We start from the raw sequence: 22,408 nt of genomic DNA, 5'->3' as shown, positions 1-22,408 counted from the left end.
TAACCACCAACAACCAAAAAAAAAAAAAAAAACAGCATTTATTAATTGGTTAAATAAATTTGGTTTATTTTGGCATTAAACAGAAGACAAAACCCTCAATAAAAATTAAAACACTTTCAACATGTACACATACTCATACTGGTATGTCTCCTATAGAGTATCATCATCACCCTCCAAACATTCCTTTTTCCATCTCTTTTTGGGGTGGGGGGGGGGATAAAGAAAAACAGCTTACGCTTACCCCAAATTCCTTTTTAAGGGGAGGGGGAAATAAAGAAAAACAGCTTACACTTAGGCCAAATTCCTTTTTTCTAAATAGCTATATATGTGTTTGCTACAGGAGGGACTGCTTATCCTTTTAAAGAAATAACACGCTGCTTCTTTTCCACAATCCTCTAATCAAGAATAGCTCAAAGCTCCCTCCCTCCCCACATCTTAGTCCTAAAAAAAAAAAAAACCTAAAACCAAAAATCCCTAAAGGTCTGAGAAACAGATTAACATACAAATGTGATAAAGAAGGATCATTTTCAAAGAGATGATGCAATCCAAGAAATGATGACGTTAAGCAGATCTTTTAAGAAAAAAAGAAAAGCAAACAAAGAATCATGTGACACTGCCAGACAATAGGTTATTGAAGTTGCTGGGTCAACTATCCAGTGCAAGAATGTGTCACCTTAATATTTTTAACGGTGAAAAGCAGCCAGATCTTCACCGAGACAGGGAACCCAGCACTAACCCTCCCAGAGTCCTCTTTCTACATAGCCATTCCTGCAGCTCCCACCTTGCAGCCTGTATCCGTCTGAATAACTCTTGCAACATCTACATTAAATAGAAAGAAAGTGTGCCTATGTGCAGGCAAAATATAAAAGCATCAGTATAAGGGGGGGGGGAATCAAAAGCCCTGCTTCATAAGCAATTTTTAGTTTCCAAAAAAAAAAAAAAGACAACACAACAAAACCCCAAACTAGAGATGCCCCGAGCCCAAAAGCTCAAAATACAGGCCCGCTCATAACCTGGGGTTGTTCACATTTGCTAGCTATTCCAAAAGACAACGCAAATTTCTGTTTTAGTTTTTAAACGCTGCTCCAAAGGGTTGTCTTGCACTAACAACCTCCCCAATAAACTGAATGACACAATATGACCGTAACAAGGAGGAACAAAAGAAACACCACCAGATACAGGAGAAATGTCTCGTAGCTCCCTGGGCTTATAAGGAATATTTAAACCTCCTATTAAAAAAATTTCTTTTGCTGTTTAACCATGTCATGAGAAAGATTTGATATTTGTGCAGTCAGTGAATACCTCCTGCTTTCTCAGTCGGTTTAGTGATTTAAAAATAACGTTTCTTTCTGCGTGTTTTAGGGTACAGAAAGAAACTGCAGAAGTAGATTTCTTCCTGGAGTTTACTACAGCATCTGTTGCTCTGTAGAGAAAGTCACAAGGGCAAACCTAAAATAACCTTACAGGAAGTTGCAGTGCTTAAGAACAGGGTGAGTTACTACACAGCACTAAATTTTGAGTGTCATTTCACACAACACCCACAAGAAACTTTTCCAAACCAATACACTACGTGATTTCCGTTTCATGTAAATAAAATAAAATATTTAACAAAAAGGTCATAAATTGTCCTTTAACGTTCATCTTTACAAATCTATTTTATCATCAGGAAGCAAAAAAAAAAAAAAAAAAGGTCTTTGCCTTTTATCAAGCAAACACCCCTGAGTAAAGAGGCTGATATCCACTGTCTTCTCTCTTGCAAGTGAGCACACAGACGCTCAGCATGCCAAAGAACTGAAAAAGAGAGAGAACAAGAGAGATTTAGTTTTGCTTCATCTTTCTGCTTCATTCCTCAGATCCATTACCTAAGCGTTAATTAGATTTTTATCATCATAGCAAGGACGTTCCTTTCATACTAGAAAACACTTTGAAAATAAATACAAAGTGATTTTTTTATATGTCACATTTGAATAATAGTTCCAACTCAATTTTTTCTTCCCTGGGTTCTCCCATTAATTTACACATTAATTCCTAGGTATCTTACCGTGGGAATAATTACAATGAAAGTATAGGACTTAAAATGTAACTTTATAAAATATTTAAGCATATAAGATGTGTAAATAAGAGTGCAGAATATGTCATGGTAATCATAGAAGATGATCACAGGAGAAATTGTGTTGGAAGGATTCATCACAGACACTTATTAAAAGGGACATGTTATGGGAGTATAAAATTGATCATTTTACAGGGGGAAAGGAAGTGATGGAAACTTCTGAAAAACTTAAAACTCATACTATGAGATATAATGCAGTAAAAACAATCACCTCTCTCCTAGGGCCAGAATTAAGAAAAGGACATTCTAACTAAGTCAAGCTCCCATCCTGAAATAACATCTGAAGAGACAGGCTTTTGTTTCTGCACTGAGTTCAGGAAAGGGATATTAAACAGCAAGTGTTCTACACTGGCTCAACTTACCAATATTCTTTCACAGAAAACATATTCAAAGGGAAAACATTTTGCTGTTATTAAATGTTCACCTCTGTCAGCAAGGAAGAGGTTACAAAACTTGGCGAAAAGGTACAAGGAACAGTGACAAACCACCAGGCTGAAATGTATAGGTCAAATCATAAAGCTGCGTACGCATTTCTTGGGTGTACCAGTTACTAGAAGTTTTATGTTAGGACTTCTAAAATCTGGTTTCACTCGCGGGACAACTTGTTTTGGTTTCCCTCTTCTTTTCATTTAATTCGTATCTTGCAATTCTATAAATAGTCTAGCTGTTTTCATTCCTGGTCGTATTTGTTGTCCATTTTCATTCCAGGTCTCCAAGCATAGGACTATTGATTGGCTTGTGTCCAAAAACAAACTTTGAAGAGCAATTTTTAAAATCCCTGTTAAGTACAGGAAAGCTTATTACTGTTTTAATAAAGAATTCTAGATCTGGGCCTTTAAGCACACCTAGCTGGTTGTACTGCCTACCAAACAACCAATACAGCTCTATTCACTGCCCACCTCAAATCCCCAACCACTTTTTTGGATCCCTCTCCTTCTCGTCATGCAGACAAAAAGGAGAAAACTGGAAGAAAACAAGGCAGGAATAGAGGATGGGGTCTACCTCACAGTCATAGAAAGGGCATGGTAGAAGAAAAAGCCAGAGGACATCAAAGGGGAAGCAACATTATTTTCCATGAGGGAAGAAACAGAAACATTTACCAGTACCTTTACGATGGCAAACCCCAGGATTACAAGCATAGCATAGCTGAGTACACTCTGCAGCCCAGACTCCAGCTCCTCCGCACAGCCCTGCCAAGAAAGAGAAAAGTGAAAACAAGCCAAAAGATAATTCAGCTGGATGGGTTGGGGTTTTTTCCCCTTTTTTTTTTTTTTAAGTTTCTGAAAGAAAGCAGGACCTTGTAGAGCCTGTCTAACCAACCACTGCAGACTTGATGGCTTCCATTCTTGCTTTCCAGACTTGATGGCTTGTCATTCTCCTCTTGCTTGGGGAGATGCACTGCCAAACTCTTACTCGCTGACATTTGCCGCTTCTAGAATTCTCCTCTGGCTCAGTTCACTTATTGCACAAAATAAGTACCCAAAACTCAGCCCTATGAAGACCAGCAGTGATCTCTATAGAAGGAAATCTATGGGGCTTGTGCCCCAAACTGAAGAATCCAGTGCGTAATTTTCCAGTTTAAGTCAAGCCTAAAAGAGTATCTTCCTTTATTCCAGAACTGTTTGGACAACGACTCGCCCACGCATAGTACTCTGGCCTAGTCACGTTGCTGCTGTAGCAGCTCCAAAGGGAGGACTGCCAAAAGGCCAAATACACAGATTTAGTGCCTATGAAAACACCTGCTGCTCTCCTTTGGTTATCTAAGTGCTCTTATAGAATTATGCGAGAAGTAAACTACCTAGTTGAAAACACATGGGGAGAAGAGAGTCTGGGATTCAAACTGCTGGAAAGGATTGGAAGAAATCATCTCTACATCCTCCCTAAAGTGCTTTCCTCATTGGCTCTGGCTGGTTCAGAGAATGATCATGGGCCAGCGTAACATGGACATGAGAAACTGTGCCTTCTACCCTCACCTGTGTATTGAGTTCCTGTGGCTGATCCAGACGCCCCGTGCAGTTGTTCAGATCTTGCCTGCAGCAGCTCAGAGGGACACTGCTATTACTCGTGGAGTTAAACCACTGTGTGGTCGTCCAGTCACTGTAGTTCTTTACCCCACAACAGTGAAGCTGCCAGACACAAAATAGTTACACGGATGCATGAATACACACGAACATGAACATAAAGCAGCATGGCCTTCTGCTACTTTACAGGCCGGAGAAAAAGAAAGGAGAGGGAAGTGGCTTCAGCAGTTGTCAGCCGCTATATGAGAACTGCCAGTGGAAAAAAAGAAGCAGCAAGTTAACATTATCGTTTAGTTAGTAATGCTATCTGCACGGCTATCACCATGAAGGAGACGGATTTACAAGAAGTAGTAGTACTTCAGGGAAACAGCAGTAGATATTACAGATCAACTTCCCTTCAGACATTATTATCACCTTGTCAGTTTATTCGCTGTAAAAGATAGCATTTAGGCGACAGCTTGCAGGATAGACTCTTCTATCGTCTTTCTGTTTTATGGTACAGGATTCTCAGCAGCAGTTGCTCATATGTACTCGTTTATCTGATCCCAAGGCCATTCGTGTCAGCAAGGTCGTTAATTTACGTGAACTTCACCTCAGGACCCTGAAGGCCAGCTCTGCGAAGCAAGGAGCACCCCAATTGCCAGGGAGAATCAGATGCTAACTACTGCTGCAGAGCAGAGCTCTAGGATACCGCCACACTGACCCTCCTCCCCTCCCATTCCCAGGCCAAATCCCTTGCTTAATGTCCAATTGATTGATTTCTAAATAATTCTCAGCTGAATTTAAAGACTTTCTTACCTGTTTTTGCAAGTAATCCACAACCGTAGACTCTGGATTTTTCCCATCATACTTTTGGAAGACCGAACGCATTGTGCCCTGCACGTCAGTTTTAACCTATTTTGAGAGAAAAATATCCATTTTCGGTTAACACAAGAGCTCAAAATATTATCTAAAGGAAACTGCAAAAGATCTGTATCCCCAAAGTAAAAAAAAAAAAACAGTTTTAGATAAAACCCGGGTAGCACTTAATCAGAATAATTTCCTGGATATAAGCTGATCTCCCTTGACTTAAGAGCCCTCTTTTGTGAGCATCAACAACTGCTTAATCCAACTTAGAGTTTGTTGTGATGCCTGCCAGATACTTAATGTATTCATCATGTTGCTGACAAGGGTCAATTCATCTACCCGGTGGCGACATCCTCGTTCTGCGTCCCCACTGTAACCACTTGCCCTGCAGATCTCAGAATACAAGATGAAGGGCAAGAAAGCTGGATATACTGGAATGCTCCAACAACAAAGGAGCTATTCTTTACTTCTATGTTAGCAGAGAGATGCTAATTCTTACCTTTTCCCTGTAAACAAACCCCAAGACAAAAGCTGATACTTCTGCAATAAAGATAACCAGAATAATGGCCAAAAACTGAAATCAAAAGAAGGAGACTGTAAGGATACACAGCATTTGAATGCAATCACACATTTCCCCCCCCCCCGCAGAGACTGATAATGTTGAGTAAATTAATATTATTATCCACTGTTGCCTCATGAATTAAAACCATCTCCAGAAAATAATTAGAAAAAGGAGATTATCATGTATGGGCATGGCGATGACTGGAGTTCCCCAGGTCTCGGACTCCCAAGAACATGGTTACCTGGATCGTTCCCCAGGGATGGGAACGCGGGCTGTTCTGCAGGCAGCACCACGCTATTCGTAACTGCTGATAAAGGAATGGCAGCCTGTCTCTCCCTCAACTTAAGTGATCTGTGCAATTAGACTGCAAAGTGTTCAGGACACTGTCTGCAGTACCTGAGGTAGGCTGAAACAGGTATGCTGGGCACTGCTTGTTGAGCTTGCATCACATTGAAGGCATGAGCTGGGGGTCCTAAGTTATTCAGCCTCTACCTTTCTAGCTTTTTCAAGGTCATTCTGCAAGAAGTCAATACATCCTTTAGGGTTAGGAGAACGAAAGTCAGCAGAAAAAAATACATCTGTTTTGCTTGCTTTGGAAGTTCACATCTCCTGCTCTCTCACCACCATCCCGCTCCTCAAAACTTCGTGCTCTGTATTCTCCTCTCTTAAGCAAACTAGCTAAGTCAGAGTCAGGAAAACTCTAAGTGCCTGATGGTATTAGTCTGCGCAAGGCAGCAAAACTTTAATCACTTAGCCTGCACCTCACCCACCATCAACTGGTGCCTCACAGCAGTACGTAGCTCCCACGAAGGAGCAGTGCTTCAGCAGCATTTCCAAATAACATGTTCGCTTTCAGCTCTGCGCACACAACTCGCGTACCATGCAACAGGGTGTGAAAGAGGACGTGCAAGAATGTACAGTACTTACCAGCCCCAGTCCAACTCGTGACTCCCGGAGGGTGGCACAGCAGCCGATCAACCCAATGATGAACATTACTATGGCAACGCAAATAATGATCACCGCTGGCAACAGAGCGTACTTGTCTTGCAGGAAGTTGTCATAGCTCTTGTAGGTATTAATGACATATCCCCCAACATAGCTAAGACCAGCTGCTGCTGCCTGAAATGCAATAAATAAAGTTATGTGCAGTTATTTATTGTCTTCCCAGAAAAATAAATATGAGCGTTTCTGTAACAGCATAATTAAAATTTCAGCTGTAGAAGCAAGGACTACAGATGCAAAGATTTAGAAAAAAAGGCGTGCTCCCCATCCAAACTTTAATACAGAGAGGACAAAATCCTCTCCTAGTGAATCATTCCTCTACTAATGAAATGCCATTTCAGCCAAGCTGACACAGGGGCACCTCTCAATGCACATAGCTAGCGTCTCTGTAGAGGGCCAAGCTCACACTCTCTCCCCAGGATCACCTACATCCCACCTAAGACTGCATTTGGAGGAATTAACTTCTGAGATGTTCACCACAGGGTTGTGTTTTTTTTGTTTTGGGTTTTTCTTTTGAGGAAATCTCATCCTTTCCACTTTCTCAACAGCATTACTCTTGAACATGTGGAAACTCTGAAAGTCACTGTGGGATTTAAGCACCAGAGGGGGATCATTCATTGCTAACCAAGATGATTGGTTTTTGCCTGTCCTTGCTCTATTATTTAATCCAGAAGAAGCTTCTTGGATTTTTTCAGAAAGGAAGGGGGGGGGGGGCAAAAAAAGCTGTCATGCAATCAGGTTTTCAAATGCCTCAGTAAACCCTTTTTGAGAGTAATTCCCTCTGAGAAATTGGCTGCACGTAAAAGTGGTAAGAAACATGTGGTTCAGCTGTGTTTGAAGACCACCATCAACCACTAAGACATGCACTGCTGTCCCTAACCCCAGCAAAAGTCAGTACTTGCTCTTCCTGAAGGAAATATCCTGCATCCTCTAAAATAAAACTTTCCTTTAAAAAGATGTTTTGCCAGTTGAAGTCAGCATATCAGAACGGCACATTGGCGACCAATGTCCAACAGGCAGCTCTGGAGACTGAAGGCTTCTACGCACAAAATTGGGTACAGCACCTGAAATGACACTGAAAGGCTCAGCAGCGCTCAGTCAAAGCCTCAACAGTGCCATTAAAAAAAAAAAACTCCTGAGAGTTGCAGTCAATCCACCTCTGCCATAACCCAAGCCCAAGACTTGGCCTGGTAAAACAGGAGCACCGGCCATACCCACCTTCTGGAAACTTGAGGGAAACCAGCCTGTTTTCAATAGGCTGCAGCTGGATTTCATCATGCAGCCTACAAGCAGTTCCTAACTTCTCCCAGTGCCCTACATTTTAATTAAATCAAACTGTCGTCGCACTAGAGCTAGAACTTGCTAATTCCTTTACCATGTTTGGCTCCTGCGGCCAGGTCTGGTGCCTGCCCTTAATTTCCTCCGGGCTCAGGGCACATCCTTCACCTCAGACAGCTCTCACCCGCACGTGCCTGCTATTCCCGGACGCTGCCTGTACTTTTTACAATTACTGGGATCAGATGCACCAAGTGATGCAACCAGGATCAAGCTAACCCTTAAAATCATTTATCACGTCTGGTGTAAGACCCTGCTGTATATTTCGGTATTCTTTTTCTGAAAGAAAAAGCTATTATTTTCCATTTGCTGCACTAAAAGATACATTTTATTTGAAACAGGCATTAAGAAATGAGCCTAAAAAAGTTAGTCTACAAAGTTCGTCCAAGCAAAATCTTTTCTCCAAAGAAGGAGAAGAAAAAAAAAAAAGCATATTCCTGAAAGTGTAAGTTTTAGCCAAGTTTGTTTTACTTCTTCATTTTTAGAACAGCAGAGAAATGAGGAGACTCAGAAAGCTCACGGGGAAACTGCGTGTTCCAGTGTCTTCACTGGAAGCACCAGGAGCATGCTCTCGCAGCAAAGGGAAAGCGGTGCCCATCCTCCGGGTGAGCTCCCTGCAGAAGGCTCTGGAGCTTTACAGGGAAAAATAGAGCAGCTTCCTGCAGAAAATGTGGCTGCAAAAAGTTTGCAACTTTTTGCTACTCCTGCATAGTTTTTGTGCAGCATTAATATCCAGAACCTAACAAACACGGCATTTATTAATTCTGAATCAGATAACAGTCAGACAGGCCACAAGTTTCACAACTAGAGGTGCAGTGGCCTTTCTTACCCGCCAAAGTACTCCACTCTCAGACTCACAGAATCACAGAACGGTTGAGGTTCGAAAGAACCTCGGGAGATCATCGAATCCAACCCCCCTGCTCAGGCAGGGTCACTCAGTTGGGCCCAGCACGAGCTCAGGGAACGGCTCAGAATCTGGCCCCTGCTCCCATGGAAGCAGTGGAAAACATCCAAGCGGCCACAGCAGGAGCAGAGTTAGGACTGCTCTGGGTTGACTTAACTTCTTCCTAGTTAACACTGTGCATGGCTAAAACCATAATATGAATAATGCTGTAGTAGCTGTCATAGTAGCAGTCCTGCCTTGACTGTAATACCTGACTGCATGTGTTCCTGGGTTTTGAAGCCTTCCCAATAAACACAGGTATGGCTGGAGAGTAATGGTATTCTGGCCTCTCAAGTTTTTGGGTAAGTCCAAGTAGGTGAGCTATGGTTCCTCAGTGTGTGCCAACTAATAATCCTCCAAGAATACAGATACAACATGGTGATGCTCCCAGCCACAGAGCTTGTATCCCAACCCAAGGGTGTCACCTCCAGTCTTTGGTCTCTTTGCTGCTGCCATCGCTGCAGCAACTATGAAAGCTCCAGGCTGGAGCAAGTACTCCCAGGTATTTGCCCCGACACACAAAGGTGGAGCCGGCTGCCAGCTGCATGAAGCCTCCTATACGTGCATTACAGCATGCATGTGCACTTTCAAGTCAAACGCTTGCATCTAGCCACACCTACTAATAAGCAGATTTTTCTTGAGGACATCAGCAGACTTTGGTTGGTGCAGCTGAGCGCTCAGGTTAGGATGTCACTGACTGCCGAGTGCCTGTTGCTCCCGCTGAGGGAAAAACGGAAGGGGTGCGAGACCCTCAGAAAGGCAGTACCTGGGGGAACGGAGCCGTGGTGACTTTAGCTAGTGTGGGAAAGGCAGGAAAGACTGCAAAGCCAGGGTATAAAAAGCATAAAACATGTTTCTGGCAGATAAATGAGTCAGCTACGTTCAGAAGCAGCGTCACGTCAAAATGTGCAAAACAGAACAGCTACATGACTTAGTTAATGTATAAAAGTTAATGTGCAAAGTGTGAAGTTAAATCCAGTTAGTTTGTCACATTCAGATTGTTTAAAGCCCTAATGTTTTGTGTCACTCCAGTTCTAGAGCCTTTGCAAGTAGTTCTGCACTTCTGTGGCAGGAGACAGGACTACAAATCCCTCTGCTGCATCATTCTTTGCTGCATTGCAATCTGCTCCACACACGTGGAGACATGTAAGAATCTCCCAATACTTCCACTACGTTTCTGCGAGTGATTTAGATAACAAGTGTGTTCTTCGCTTCTCTTCTGTACTTGACACCTTCCGTTTTCTACCTGTTTCTATTGTGCTCAACGCCGAACGCAGAGAGCACGCACAGGAGATGCTAAAGACAGATAAACTGAGAGCCCTGGACAATAAGCAAACCTTTGTTGCCAATTAAGGGCTACCACAGCTTTAAAAAACCTTGTGAAGCCAATTCACAGAAGTCCGATAGAGCCAGAACTAGCAAAGCTCAGCTATAGGAGACCAACCTCAGAAGGTCTAGCACTGAGTTCACAGGAGATTCTTCTCCAAACTTTATTGATGCCTCTTGCAAATACAGAGAGGCAATTTCACAAGTTTTATTGCAACATTCAGGGTTACCTGTGCTCTGGTCAGACAGGAAACACAGCCAGCAAGTGGTCTACTATTATAATTTCAGAACTTCTGCCTCCTTCCAAGCAGAAAAAGGAAGCATAATGATGTGAAAATAAAAAATTAGGTAAAGATCTGGCCTAAAGGAAGTCAGATTTTTCTCCACAGACTTAGATATAGCAAGGACTTCACCCATGGTTTTTTAAATCAAAGTGAAGATTCTGAAGCATAAAGAGAAGGATCACTTTGGAAGTGGAATACATTTCAGGTAGGTATCTGTTCTTGTTTTATTTTTGCAGATGAGTCACCAGAGCCAAACTGTAAAAGCAGAGGAGAAAAACATTTCAGCATGTCCATCTCCAAGCTTTCTGCCTGACGCTTTTCCCACACTTAAGGAAAACTCAAAATCTGGGGGGGACATTTCCTCTAACCTTGCAAAACCTGTCAGCCCATCCCTAAAACTAAGGCAAAACTTCTCTAGAGTAGAAGCATGAGAAGAAATGTCTCTTTGCACTGGTGACGACAGACCTTGTGTCAAGAGTAGAAAGTCTAAAGTAGACCTGATTTAGCAGGTTTCTGTGTCATCTTAAAAAATCTTTCACAGATATAAAGGCTGGTTTAAATAATGACTTGGGGGGGGGGAGAAGGCGAAGACAACAAATCATTCATTCTTCATTAGTCAAACAGCTCCTCAACACTTCTTAAATAACCTCTAAGTTTGCCTTGATGATTCGAAGTAATTCATAGTAGAAGGTGTTACTATTCTTGACTTTTTTTTAGTCCGCTGCTCACAAGTTTTCCGACGAGCCAGAACGAAGCGCAGAATCGCAGCACGGGATGTGTGAACAAGCCCGGGCCGATGCAAGCGGCCACCGCTGGCAGAGATCCCAGGGCAGACGAAGCCGAGGCGTGAAGTCAGGCTGATACGGGAGAACCTGTTCGCCGAGTCTGCGTGACGGCGTTGCTGCCTCGACGGCCGTTGCAATCCGCCCGCGAGCACCTATCCAGAAGCCTCACCGGCTGGCTGGCGACTCGCAAGCAGAATAGCCTCACGTTGCCTCCTTCCTCCCCGAACATCCCCTGGCTGACTCACTGGGCCTCCACCAGGAAGCCCTGCTCGTATTTCTTCACAACACTGACGACTCCCTTAAGACAAGCTGAAGCGATGAGGCAAACGGAAATTTTGTCAGAAAGCCCCTTTTCACAGCTCAGCAGCAAAGCTGCCATCATCTCTGCTCTCTCGCCCACAAGGGCTTGGATTGTTTGAGGCCCCGACGCGAGAAATACCTGTTTTTCATATCCTGTGCCTCTTTTAGAAAGCAGAGATCTTCAACTATTTGAGCGTGAACAATGAACTCCTTGCTGGGGTGAGCTAAAAGAAAGCAAAGCGATAACAACCAAGCTTTCCCGAGCTGATTTCTGGCAAAGGACTGAGCACGGTGGCTCAGCGAGCCTACGCCACCTCGGTATCGAGGTGATGCTCTTCTGCAGTAACACACGCAACTAGCTTCAAAGCAATGAGGAATTCAGCCCTTTATGGGATCTCTCTCCAGCCTACAAAATAATACCCACATAGCAGTGTGAGCATTAGATCTGGCCTATGAAAGAGAAGGGGTTAGGGGTGGAGGGAGAGAAGGTGCCCAAGGTATCTCACTGGGGCAGAACAGGTCAGCCGTGGATGGAGAGCCTTTGGAGGCTAGCAGATTTGATAATATATACATTTTTAAAAGGGGCAGCAAGACTTTTGCACAATGTCCCACTCCCCTCCTACCCACTGCCAGAAGGGGAGTTTGCTGATGACCGGGACCTTCTGCCCTTCCAGATACGCTGATGGCCACGCAAATACTTCACCCCTCCACCTTCTCCGTGCACTCAGTGTCGTACACATAGAAGGGGCCTCTTAAACTTCCCTCCATATAACTTCTCTGAAAGGAAAATAAAAATAAAAATAAAAATAAATCTAAGATTTGCATCTCTCAGTCAGGCAGAACAGACTTTCTTCCACCTTCGCTTCTTTGACCGTTTTAATAAATTGACCTTGTGTGATGACTGGAAACAGAGTTTTTGTTTGGTTGGTTTTACGTTTATCAGCATAGGTTTCTTTTTTCCCCATATCTGAATACAATGGAGCAAGGGAGTCAAACTACTAGTTAAAAATCTAAAAGGCAGTGTTTCTTGTTTTGGGGTTGGCTTTTTAAAAAAAAAAAAAAGTGTTTTCCCGGTATCTTCTGATTTCAGAGTGGTAATTTGATAATTAGGTCTGATAAGAGGGACTGGCATAGTATTTACTGTAGGGGACCTGATGATGGAAAATGGCCCTCATCTTTAAGCTGGTCAGTCCAATTTAAGGTAACGAAACTATATAGTTAAAAGCTGTGAAAACCAGGTAAATTGTAGATAAAATTTAAGACTGGAAGAAGCACTCCCAGAACAAGGGTGATTCTGAGTATTACAGCCTAGTTTTGCAAACACAGAAGCTTTTTTTCTGGAGCCAACAACAGCTTTTCTAGCGACATTAGGGGAAACGGAGGCACCTGGAGAGACCAACCCTCGGTTCTCCTGCCAGGCCCAGCAACCTCCAGTGCCAACAGCTTATACGGCTCCGCAGATCTGACAGGCGCCCTTGGTCTGGGGCAAAGTCGTGTTCCCCCTGCAATCAGGACAATCCTCATTCAGCTCTTTCCCCCTCGCTCACATGCACCCGCGTAACAGAACGGATTCCTCCCCTCTACCCGGCACTGGTTTAACCTCTGCCAGATGGGAGAAACCCGGTGGCTTCAGTTATTGTTTCTTGCCGCACTTATGGTATTTATTTAACCGAATGAGGAGCGAATTATTGCCACGCTTCCATAACTCAACTCCATCGACGGCGGCCCGTGACCCAGTCACTAGCCATAATGCCAAAACCTGTAAGCCACAGCCTCCTCGGGTGAAGTACTCAGGTGGGCCCTAACTCACAAAACTGGACTGAGCCGATTGATGCAGAGCCATGAGAGACTCTTCAAAGTACGTTAAATCTAAATAATCAGCCACGTTGCACAACTAAGGGGCAGGTTTGAGCTTGCCTGCAAAATGCACCACTGCGTAGCTCGGCAGGTACAAGAGGCATCCCTTGCTTTTCCCTTTTCTTCCTCAAATAAAATCATCAAGCGGCAGCCACGAGGTTATGAAAAGCCGTGGCTCGCTCTCAGGAAGAAGACAAAACCAAACGAAAAGCAGCATCGACCTGCAGTTTTTTTACGTGCTGCAAACCCTCACGCTCAAGGAGGGGATTTTGGTTTGAACGGTTTTGTTTCTTAGCCGTGTTAAACAACTTTCTCCCCGGCGTTTCCCAAGTTTGTCTGGCTGACTTTTGTTCCCCAAGCTTAACTCGGTTTTGCCCCCTCCTAAAAACCAGCCCGTATCACCCGAAGGGTAGCGCTGGCGACGCTGCCCACCGGGAAAGGCTTTGCAGAGCAGAGCTGGAAATCCTGCCGGGAATTCCCCGCGTCCTCCTGCTGGGACGCCTGCCCCTGCAACCCGGCGCCTCGGCGTTAGCCTGCTGCTGCTATCCAATATCCCAGCACCTCAGCAGGCTGTTTTTATCCTCGAAAGGTGACAAAACACGACAGCCTTTAGGTTGCCTTTCCCATCATTTCAAGATAGCTGCCAGGGACCCCAGGAGGCATCAGTGCCCTTGATTTCTCCGTCAATGCCCTGACGGCAGCAACGAAAGCGTCTCACTCCCGTTCCCAGCTGTTTTTCCCCTGCAAATAAAGATACAGACCGCAGAGCCAGAGGCGGCCGCGAGCGTCACTTCGGCTGAGCGCGGCGGGTTTATCAATCAGCCACGGCCAAGCTGGTTTTGATCTGAACAGCCGACCTGGACACCAAACACCCTCTAGTTCAATGTTTGCCTTCGGAGCTGCCCTGTTTCCTTGCTAAGCCGCTCTGGCTCAGCCACGGGATCCGGTGACTTTTACCTCACCGGCTGCAAACCTGATAGCAAAGAAGTTCACCTCAAACGCAGCGAAGCTAATCCTCACGCTGGGGGAAACTTCTCGCAGCTGGCGAGAGAGTCGACATCTCTCTAATCTGTTGTGAAACGTTGCTTGACGGCTGATGCAGCCGAAGAAGCGGTGGCTGCGGTGCCTCTGCTGCGGGGCCGGGCGGGAAGGAAAGCCGGGACAGAGGCGCTGCGTGGCCGATGTGCAGGTTTGCCGCGTGGAAAAGCGCGCTTTGTAATGCTACTGCTGTAAGAATGATCCTGGCAGCTCCTTTTAGCACACTGGATACGGTAAAACAAACTCGTGGCAGCCTAGCGGTGCCGCGCTCCTGGGGGAAATGCAAGGAACTCCCAGTTTATATATAAAGTACAATAAAGATCCACTTTCTATTCCACCCGCATAAAAAGTGCCCTCGAGCTCTCAGCTCCTTGCAGAGGAGTAACACACCTGGAACTCTTCAGCGACGGTGGTTTATCAAGGGCCTTTCTCCAGCAGACCTCGGGTTTCTGAGTGGTGCAAACCATAAAACTTGTGACGGGACCAAACTGCTTTAGGACCTGATCCGTAACACATCATTCACCAGGAATCGCTTCACAGGCTTCAGAGCCCTTTGGAGACAGTTGAGCCGAGATTGGTCCTCAGAAACACACATTAAAGGGCAAGGGGTGTCATCCCATACCTCCAAAACCATCCCAACTCTTCTTTTCTGACCACACTGTTGTCTCAGCGTTCATTTGCTCTCTAAGGCTCCTGCACATACAGCAAAGCACATTTTCCCAAAAGTCAGTTAAGTTCTGCTTTGCAGTGTTGGGCAAAGTAATTTAAAACACACAGGAACTTTGTCCCATGCATTTTATTCCAAGTGTTTGAGGCATCCTGCAAATGTAACATGACGTAAAGTGCATTAATGGAGAAACCTCAGCAAAGAAGCTCAGCCCAAGATTTCCAGCCAGTCTCTGGTGTTCTCCTTGCTGCCACGGCCAGGCCGAGGCCCCATGAGCTGCACGTGCAGAGGTGCTGAGCAGGGCCCAGCCCCCAGCGCTTCTGCGAGGCTAAATGTGGTGCCTCATCTTAAATGCGGCACCAAGTGCAGGCATCAGCCCCGTTCAGCAACCACGCTAGTTTTCACAACCCGTGCACAGTCTAACCCCCCAAAATCACGTCCCTGGTTAAGCAGCTCCTTCCACCACTGACGCTGCCGTGAGTCGCATGGACCCCCACAGCTGATCAGCATCTTCTCCATGACATGGAGAGGGAGCTTCCACATATGTTATGCTTTCTTGCCAAGGATCACGCTGAGCTTTGAAAACACAGCAGAGCTCTCTGTCACCAACTGGCACAGATCAGAAACAGATATAGGCAGGCTTAAGGATTTGCCTAAGAGCAGATGGAGGAAAGGTGAGGAACAGGTCACAGGTCTCTTGACCCCCTGACCTGCAATGACTCTTTGGAGAATACCTCCTCCCTCAAAAATGAACATGTCTCTATTAGCAATAACCTCCAGGATAGCCTTTGCTATTCGCTATGGCTTTAATCCCATGTAGAATTAAAAATTCTCCTTATCTGGGGATTTTTTGTTTTTATTTAAGTATCCTTCTGATTTGTCGCTGACCAAGTCTTCAGGGCAAGCATTCCCAAACCACCTATCAATGGTGAGAGTGATTTCAAACCACTGATGGATGCAGGAACTGACACATTTATCCCTCCCAGTTACTAAAAATGATTGAAAAGTGACACCACATCAATACTGTGATGACTTGACCTTCCAATGTGCCCCTAGGGATCATTCAGCAAATCACTGCGAGGCTGAAAACAAGCAGATTTTAGTATTGGATGCACCAAGAAAGGACAGAATAAGCACAGGCTGAGCTGACAAATATTCCAGGACTTCCAGACCAATGCGAGTATCTCCTCAAAGCAGAGATGAAACTAGTACCCCAAAATGCACTCAGCTTGTGCTCCCTGGAAAGTCATGGGCAACAAATCCAAAGATATTGGAAAACATCAGCTGATGTAGAGGCACTGCAGGGGGTGGAGAAGGGAGATGGGGGTAGCTGGCAACCCCGAGCTTTGCAGCGCTGGGCTACTCTGACCAACGACCTCTCTATTCTCCAATGAACAGATGACTCCAGCAACCATCTGGAGTCAAATTTTGGCCCGAAATTGTAGTTCACAGCTTTTGTTAGCTACCACGCAGAAGCCAGCTTGCTTTTGTGAAGAGTCAGTATAGCTACAGAACTGGCAGACCAAAAACAAACCCTCGTTTGTCACTAAAGAACGTAGGCGCCAGCAGTCACTGAGCCGTGACTATCTGCTCTGACCCCCTCAGAGCACTAATGTTGGGTGCTTTTCTACTACAGGCAAAGATAAATGGAGTGCGGTAGGAAGTTGTGCAAGAAAAAGAATGAGAAATAACTATCAATGAGCCCTGCCTCTGCCTCTGCCCTGCTGTGGGAGCCTCTTAACATCCTCTCCCTTCCTCTCTCCAAGCGGGAAGGAAGAAGAGAAAGAGCGGGAGCAGGACAGACCAAGGCAGGAAGGCATATGCTCCTGAATGTGGTCCTCCGCTTGCACATCGCAGGAGGAAGGACTCCACCACCTTCTCTTCCCATCACCTTTTCCTGAATCAGAAGCAGGGAGCCGGCTCCAAACATGAATCTCTCACCCAGTTCAGCTAAGAGTGAGGCATGTGGTCTATGCTTTTATAGAGAGAGCTGAGATAGCTTGCCGAGACCAGATATCTACCTTTTTGGTGGCTGCAGGTAAGCAAGATGAATTGAAGATGAATTGCTCCTAATGGCGAGGAAGGAGGGCAGCACCAGCAGGCCCTGCTGTGCAGGGAAATGAAAATACAGACGCTTTCAGAAAACCCATCCTCTGGAGATTAATTTGCAAACTCTCCACCTCTACAGGAAAGGATGGGAAAAACAAACACCGTTTGTAGGGCCAGCGTGACTCAAAGCCCTTGCAGCGGCAGTGAGACAGTATTCCTGCAATTATCCCAACATCGTTACCTACTCTGGCAGACAAACACGGCAGTTGGCCAAAAAAACTATTGTTCCGGATAAAGCAGCCAGAGCAACGTGACTGTACTCCATCCTTCTTGGGACAGCTCCACTAACACCGCCACAGCACACCATCATCTGCTCAAACGCACTCAGAGCGTGTGCAGGCACAGAGAGAGCGAGGGATTAGCTGGGGAAAACACAGTCTGGCTTTATCACTTGCAGGTCACACTCCCTGCAGGGAATAACCTGCAAGGAACAGCCCTGGGCTGCTCACCTAGGCAAGGTGGCTTCTGTGGACGGTCCCATTACAGTCAAGAGAACAAATTCTGCTCACTCAAATCCAGATTATACACAGGTATCAGAGCAAGAAACCATCTAGTTTTTAAATTCCCCATTTCCTCCCTCGCACAGGCTAGCGAATCCCAGGATTTTACCTCTCCCCTCCCAGCAGAGTCATCACCACCATGTCCTGCCCAGCCAAGGTCCACTCATGACACCATTGCCCAGGGTATTAAAGACACTAGAGTCCCATCAGACCCTTCCTCCCACTCTTTTAGGCTACCCAGGTTAAACCAATGTCCCCAGCCTCTGTCTAGAATTGGCCAACACCCATCTACCAAAATAATCACACACTTCAAGGGGGAAGGAGGCAGATCTGACACTCCTGGAAGCACACCACTTGGCAACTGTTCAGTCAAAACAACTTTGGTCGACCCCTGCTCTCAGAGGTCCTGCACTCCTCAGCCCTCACCTCTCACCCTTCCCAGCAGCCCTGTCTCCGGGTAAGATGCTGAGCACTGTACAGCTCAGTAGGTAAGAGAGGAATTGCTCGTTCACCTCGTTTAGGAAGCCCTTATTTATCGTTCTTGCCCATTTGTACTTCTTCGCTCCTGTACTCTGATAATGATCTGAGATACAAAAGAGGATTTACTGCTTTTTTTTTATTTATTTCTAAGCCATAACCTCTGTCAAAGCACCATAACTGCACTAACTGCTGAACAGACTGAAGATGAATTATTTTCTATAATTCTTTCCAAGCTGGGCAAGATTTGCAGCACGCGAGGCCGAAGCGTGAATTACTGCTCCGAGAAGAATCCAAGTGCGCTTGGTAAATCTTGTATTTTGATAATGATCTAGAGCCTCGTACGCGTAGAGACCCACCCGTTACCCATAAATATATTCTAAAAGAGTATAAGAGCCAGTTCCTTCTTCCCCGCCTTGCTGAAACCTGAAGTCCAGGTTCTCCAGTTCTACTGCAGGAATGCAATTACCACACGTATTGGTCGCTGCAGCATCGAAATGCCACGGGCCTTCAGGGTGCATTGCCTAGAAGGAAACCAAGGCCTGATCTGGGCCAGCCCAAATTCAGAGGTTACAAACACGCATAAGGCAGAAGAGTAATTACTGATTATCCACAGAGCTGGATGATCCAACAGCTGCTCCAGTCAAGAATAGAGAGTTGCCCTACAACAGAAGGGTACCAGAGACATTTCTAGGAGGCCATACAGCTGTTGTTTGATTTAAAAACAAGTAAAAAAAGTAAAGCCAAGCACTACTAATGATGTAAACTGGAGGTATACCTGACCCATATAATTCCTGGCTGAAGCTCATGGGCTTGCCACGTACACACAGTGAGGTACTCCACTGTTCCTCTCCAAGAATTTCGAATAACACCACATGACAAACGTACTCTGTCAGCTCACATTACTTCACGCACGGCAAGAAATACAGCCTCCTGCACCGTTCAGGCTATTGATATGAAAGTTATTTGGAAAACACAAGGCAATAAATTGCAATAAACACCTCTAAAGGAGGTGCAGAACTCAAGGGGGGTGAGCTACTCGCTGCAACCACCACCCACTGGCAAGCCTATATTTACAATATAGGACACAACACCTCCTAAGAACGTGGATTTAATCCAAGCAGTAGATTATTCCCTCAATTTCCTTTTTTTTTTTTCTCCTTTCACATCACTTCTCTCTCTGTGAGACCTGTTGTTCTTCCCTTTAACTCTTTCCAGCTTCAGAAAAGACGTTCACCTTCTCTAGTACCGACCAGGACTACCAGTCCCTGCTTGGCGGGACTCCCAGATGAGCAGCAGAGCAGCTCCGTGCCCCTGCAGAGTCCTCACCTTGGCTGCGGGGCTCTTGACCCTCACTTTCAAGAAAGTGTTAAATTTCAAATGCTGCTTGAAAACACTCAAAGTGTTGCAAAGCAGATGTGAAAGCACAAAGGACCCTACTGATCCAGCACATGAGGTTTAACCTCATCCCCGCTCCAAGCCCTGCAGGTTATTCCCCGTCTGAGGATGGTGGTAGCACAGGAGCATCCCCTGAATCAAATCTGCAAATCCCCTTTGAATCCCAGGAGAAGAAATATACTATAAAACCTCAAATCCATAAATCCCCTTTGAATCCAAGGGGAAGAAATACCCTGTAAATCCCAAAGCCTTGAAGTCAAAGGAGCATCAGTCATGCATCTGGTGGCGCTTGCCCAATTCAGGCTCTGATCCTCAGCGAGTGCCAAAGTGAAAATGAAAGTTGTTATCACTTCACAGAAATAATTTTTCCTCGCTTCTGCCCTCCCGAGCAGCCCGTAGCAGCCCGTCCCCGCACCTCCGCACGGGAAGCCCCGGCATGCCGGCACGCACCGAGCTGCTCAGCTCACCCCTACCCTCAAAGCACCCGCGCTTGCCAGCTCTCTGCCAGCCACCCACTTGTTTCTTTCCACCTATTTCTTAGCAGACTATGCAAACTTCCCCACACAGTGGAAAAATCCAAGACTATTTTACCAGAATAATCGTGGCCTGCTGTGTCCGGCCGCCCAAGCGCCTACAGTCACGGTCGCATGAGGCTGCGCTGCCCAAACCCCACTTCCCCTTCTCCTCCCGGCCTCCATGGGAACCGAGCTAGCGAGCCAAAAATAGCCTTTTTTGGAGGAGGTAGTGTGTGTGTGGGGGGAAAATAAGATTAATTCCAGCATCCCTGGCTATCTGAGACCTGACGGCAGGGAAACACCAAGGACAAATCCCCCTTCGCAGCAGCAGCAGTGCCCTGCACTTGGGCTGATTTAACCTGACGTCCGAGCAATACCTTCAAACCTAGCAGAGGATTAGGTCAAAAAGTACAGAACGGCACCCTTTCGGATGGCTTTTCAGTTATTAGTGAGGAGGCGACTAGGAAGGGCGCTGTCCCGCGCACCCGTTCTCCTGCCCGCGCGGAGGAAAGCGCGCGCGTCGCCGCTACCCGTGCCGACACCTCCGTTCGCTCGCGGCCACGAGAGCTGTTACCTTGAACGCCGCTGCTGATGAAGGAGCATTAAAAATAGTACTCCCCCCCTCCCCGCAAAAAAAAAAAAAAAAAAAGTTGAACTCCACCAACTTTTTGGGGTTTTTTCCTCTCTCTCACGAGCCTACGAAAAGAACAGAAGTCTTTTTGTTCTTTAACATACATATATCTATCTATGCCGCCGGTCCCCCCCGGCCCCGCTTCCCCGCACGGTACCCAGAAGGCGAGGCTCAGCAGCACCAGCACCGTCTTGGAGGTGATCACGCCGCAGTCCATGTCGCGGGTTGCGCCGGCTGTGGGACGGGGTGGGCAAGGCGCTGGGTCTCGCGTGGGGCCCGCCCCGACGCCCGCGGGACCGCCCCAGCCCGCCCCGCTGCCCGCCCGCCCCAGCCGCCTTCAGGAGGGGACCGACCCAGCCTGCTCACTCGCTGCCTTAGGGGTTTTTTGCCTTAGATAAGTTGGGTGGTTTTTTTTTTTTTGGTTCAGTTTAAGTTTGGAAACGATTCAGGAAAAAAAAAAAAAAATCAGGAAACCTACCCTTTCCCCTCTCCCCCACTTTTTTTTTTTGTTTTTGAAATATTTGCAACATATATAAACTCAACGGTTTGGATTAGAAGCCATAACGTCTGGTAGGAAAATTACTGTATGGTGATGTAGTTCACAGGCTGAGGCTCGGCACAACGTCGGCAGCCTGAAAGCCGCGAGAGCGCTGTGGAAGTTTGGCTCCCTCTCCCTTCCGTGTCCCGAACTCCTTTGAAAAAAGTCTAAAAATTCTGTGTGTCTTCAACTATCAGTATATCAAAAGTAAGATCCGTTTCTAGTGTTGGCACCAAAAATGTCACCGATTTTGGAAGGTACCTCAGATGATTATGTTTTTTGAGCTGGAAACAAACTTTACTTCACTGCGATGTCTGACAATTAAGTTCTGGACGTGGGCATAAAGACATATCAAAATGATAGGTTTGCTGCCTTCCAGCAACCCTCTGGCAGCCCTTCAGACTGCTTCATTGTTCAGAAGTTTTGCCTTGTGTCCAACTTGAATTTTCCTTGCTACGAGTTAACCCCGCTGCTTTTTGCCTTATCCACCAGGCATCGAAGATGCAAAGACGAAATAATTCTCCCCTTCATCATCTTCATTTATCTTCTTCAACTTCTGACATCAGCCCACGTATCTGAAAATACCTACCAAAGCTCCCCTCAGGTTTCTCCCCTGTCAACAAAACTACTCATTAGCTCAAGTTTCCCTGCTACACCATTTTTCCAGATCTGATTCTCTCCTGTTGAGCCCCATCTTTCTTGAAAACCCTGAAAATGGACAGCATGTTCCCCCAGAGGTGGGTGCTGCAGCCCACGGCATGGGCAGGCTTCTCTGCTTCTGCAGCGCCGCAGCTTCGCTGGCTCATTTCCAGCTCGTGATCATTTCTTGCTCTAGACGCGTTTCTGCAGAACCGCTTCCAGCCCGCTGGTCCTCGTCCGCTGCTTGGCGATTATCCCTGCTGGGGTGTGTCACTGGGCCCTTGGCCTCACTGCACTAAATCCTGGTTTTCAGACCTTTCCTCCAAATTCTCAGGCTCATTGGGAAACCGTTCCTACCCTTGGATATAGTTCCAGCCCCCCGCCCCCATCCTCATGCGTCCTCCAGATTTACCCAAGATACTCCTCATTCTGTCATCCAGGTTATGAATGGAATTGCCGACTCCAGCCCATGGAGACCCATGCAGAAGCCCAGATGACCGTGAACCACAGGGAACCACCTTGGCT

General features: G+C 46.1%; 1 protein-coding gene across 1 annotated transcript; it reads right to left on the bottom strand.

The window, feature by feature from the left end:
- Nucleotides 1-37: 37 nt before the first annotated feature.
- On the bottom strand, nucleotides 38-21,020 carry LOC138064153 (tetraspanin-36-like). Its single transcript, XM_068925443.1, has 7 exons — nucleotides 20,864-21,020; nucleotides 6,467-6,658; nucleotides 5,477-5,551; nucleotides 4,930-5,025; nucleotides 4,084-4,236; nucleotides 3,217-3,300; nucleotides 38-1,791 (listed from the first exon to the last, which is right to left on the bottom strand). The coding sequence occupies exons 1-7, from the start codon at nucleotides 20,921-20,923 to the stop codon at nucleotides 1,705-1,707; spliced, it is 747 nt and encodes a 248-aa protein (XP_068781544.1). The 5' UTR covers nucleotides 20,924-21,020; the 3' UTR covers nucleotides 38-1,704.
- Between the last annotated feature and the right edge of the window lie 1,388 nt (nucleotides 21,021-22,408).

This window comes from Struthio camelus, chromosome W (assembly GCF_040807025.1).
Source record: "Struthio camelus isolate bStrCam1 chromosome W, bStrCam1.hap1, whole genome shotgun sequence".
Taxonomy (NCBI): Eukaryota; Metazoa; Chordata; class Aves; order Struthioniformes; family Struthionidae; genus Struthio; species Struthio camelus.
Note: the sequence above shows the minus strand (reverse complement) of the source record. Positions and strands in the feature narration are given on the sequence as shown.

Excerpts from the sequence above, each read along its gene's own strand:
- LOC138064153 (XM_068925443.1), bottom strand. The coding sequence starts at position 20,923 with ATGGACTGCGGCGTGATCACCTCCAAGACGGTGCTGGTGCTGCTGAGC. Across the intron at positions 5,552-6,466 it reads CACGAGTTGGACTGGGGCTG|TTTTTGGCCATTATTCTGGT; the intron begins GTAAGTACTGTA and ends TTTTGATTTCAG. Across the intron at positions 1,792-3,216 it reads TGGGGTTTGCCATCGTAAAG|TTCTTTGGCATGCTGAGCGT; the intron begins GTACTGGTAAAT and ends TCTCTTTTTCAG.